The following is a 627-nucleotide window of genomic DNA, read 5'->3' as shown; positions in this document are numbered from 1 at the left end:
GGGTGAAGAGCGGGGAGTGCCGGGCTGCTGGGCAAAGGAGCACAGGGGTGTGAGCAGGTGCCTGGCTTCCAGGGGCACGGAGCAAGGGACGCAGCTGCAGGGCAGAGGCTGTGATGGGGCCCGCTCCGCACCGGGGCGGGAGGGATAGAGGCTGGGGTGCCAAGAGCTACCCGAACCTCAGCACCATGCCCAGAGAGGCTCAGCTCGAGGCCCGAGCTCTGGCCATGCCGGGCCAGACTCAGCCTGGCAGGGGGATGGGATGTGGCCGGTCTGAGCCCCCCCAACGCCCAAGCTCACCACTTGGATGGTTCCAGCTTTGGGCACGCTGTAACCCTTCTTTCCCAAGGCTTCCAAGTCGATCACTCCCTGGAACGACAGAGCGGGGCAGATGGGGAGGGAGCGCCGGGCGGGCAGCCTGGCCCCGACATGTGCATTGAATAGGCGGTGGTGGCAGTGTCAGCCGGGAGGGGGGTGGCGGGGGGGGGAGGGGGCGCCCCCCCCCCCCCGCCGCATCCCTGCGGCCAGGCCCCCACCTTCCCGTTCAGGGCGGCACCATCGCTGCACGTGCCGCCTTGCTAAGCGCAGCAGAAGTAAGGGATGCCCCCTGTCCCGGCAGGAGGCGCCTGC

General features: G+C 69.7%; 1 protein-coding gene across 1 annotated transcript in view; it reads right to left on the bottom strand.

The window, feature by feature from the left end:
• Window positions 1-627, bottom strand: part of FAM214B (family with sequence similarity 214 member B) — a 7,696-nt gene that overhangs the window by 3,686 nt on the left and 3,383 nt on the right. The window contains exon 6 of the mRNA XM_025207475.1: window positions 298-366. Within this exon, the coding sequence (XP_025063260.1) occupies window positions 298-366 (69 nt within the window). The remainder of the gene's footprint in view (window positions 1-297; window positions 367-627) is intronic.

The sequence above is a fragment of the Alligator sinensis genome, unplaced genomic scaffold (assembly GCF_000455745.1).
Source record: "Alligator sinensis unplaced genomic scaffold, ASM45574v1 scaffold783_1, whole genome shotgun sequence".
Lineage (NCBI taxonomy): Eukaryota > Metazoa > Chordata > Crocodylia > Alligatoridae > Alligator > Alligator sinensis.
The sequence above is the reverse complement of the archived record's forward strand: the minus strand, read 5'-3'. Positions and strand labels throughout refer to the sequence as shown.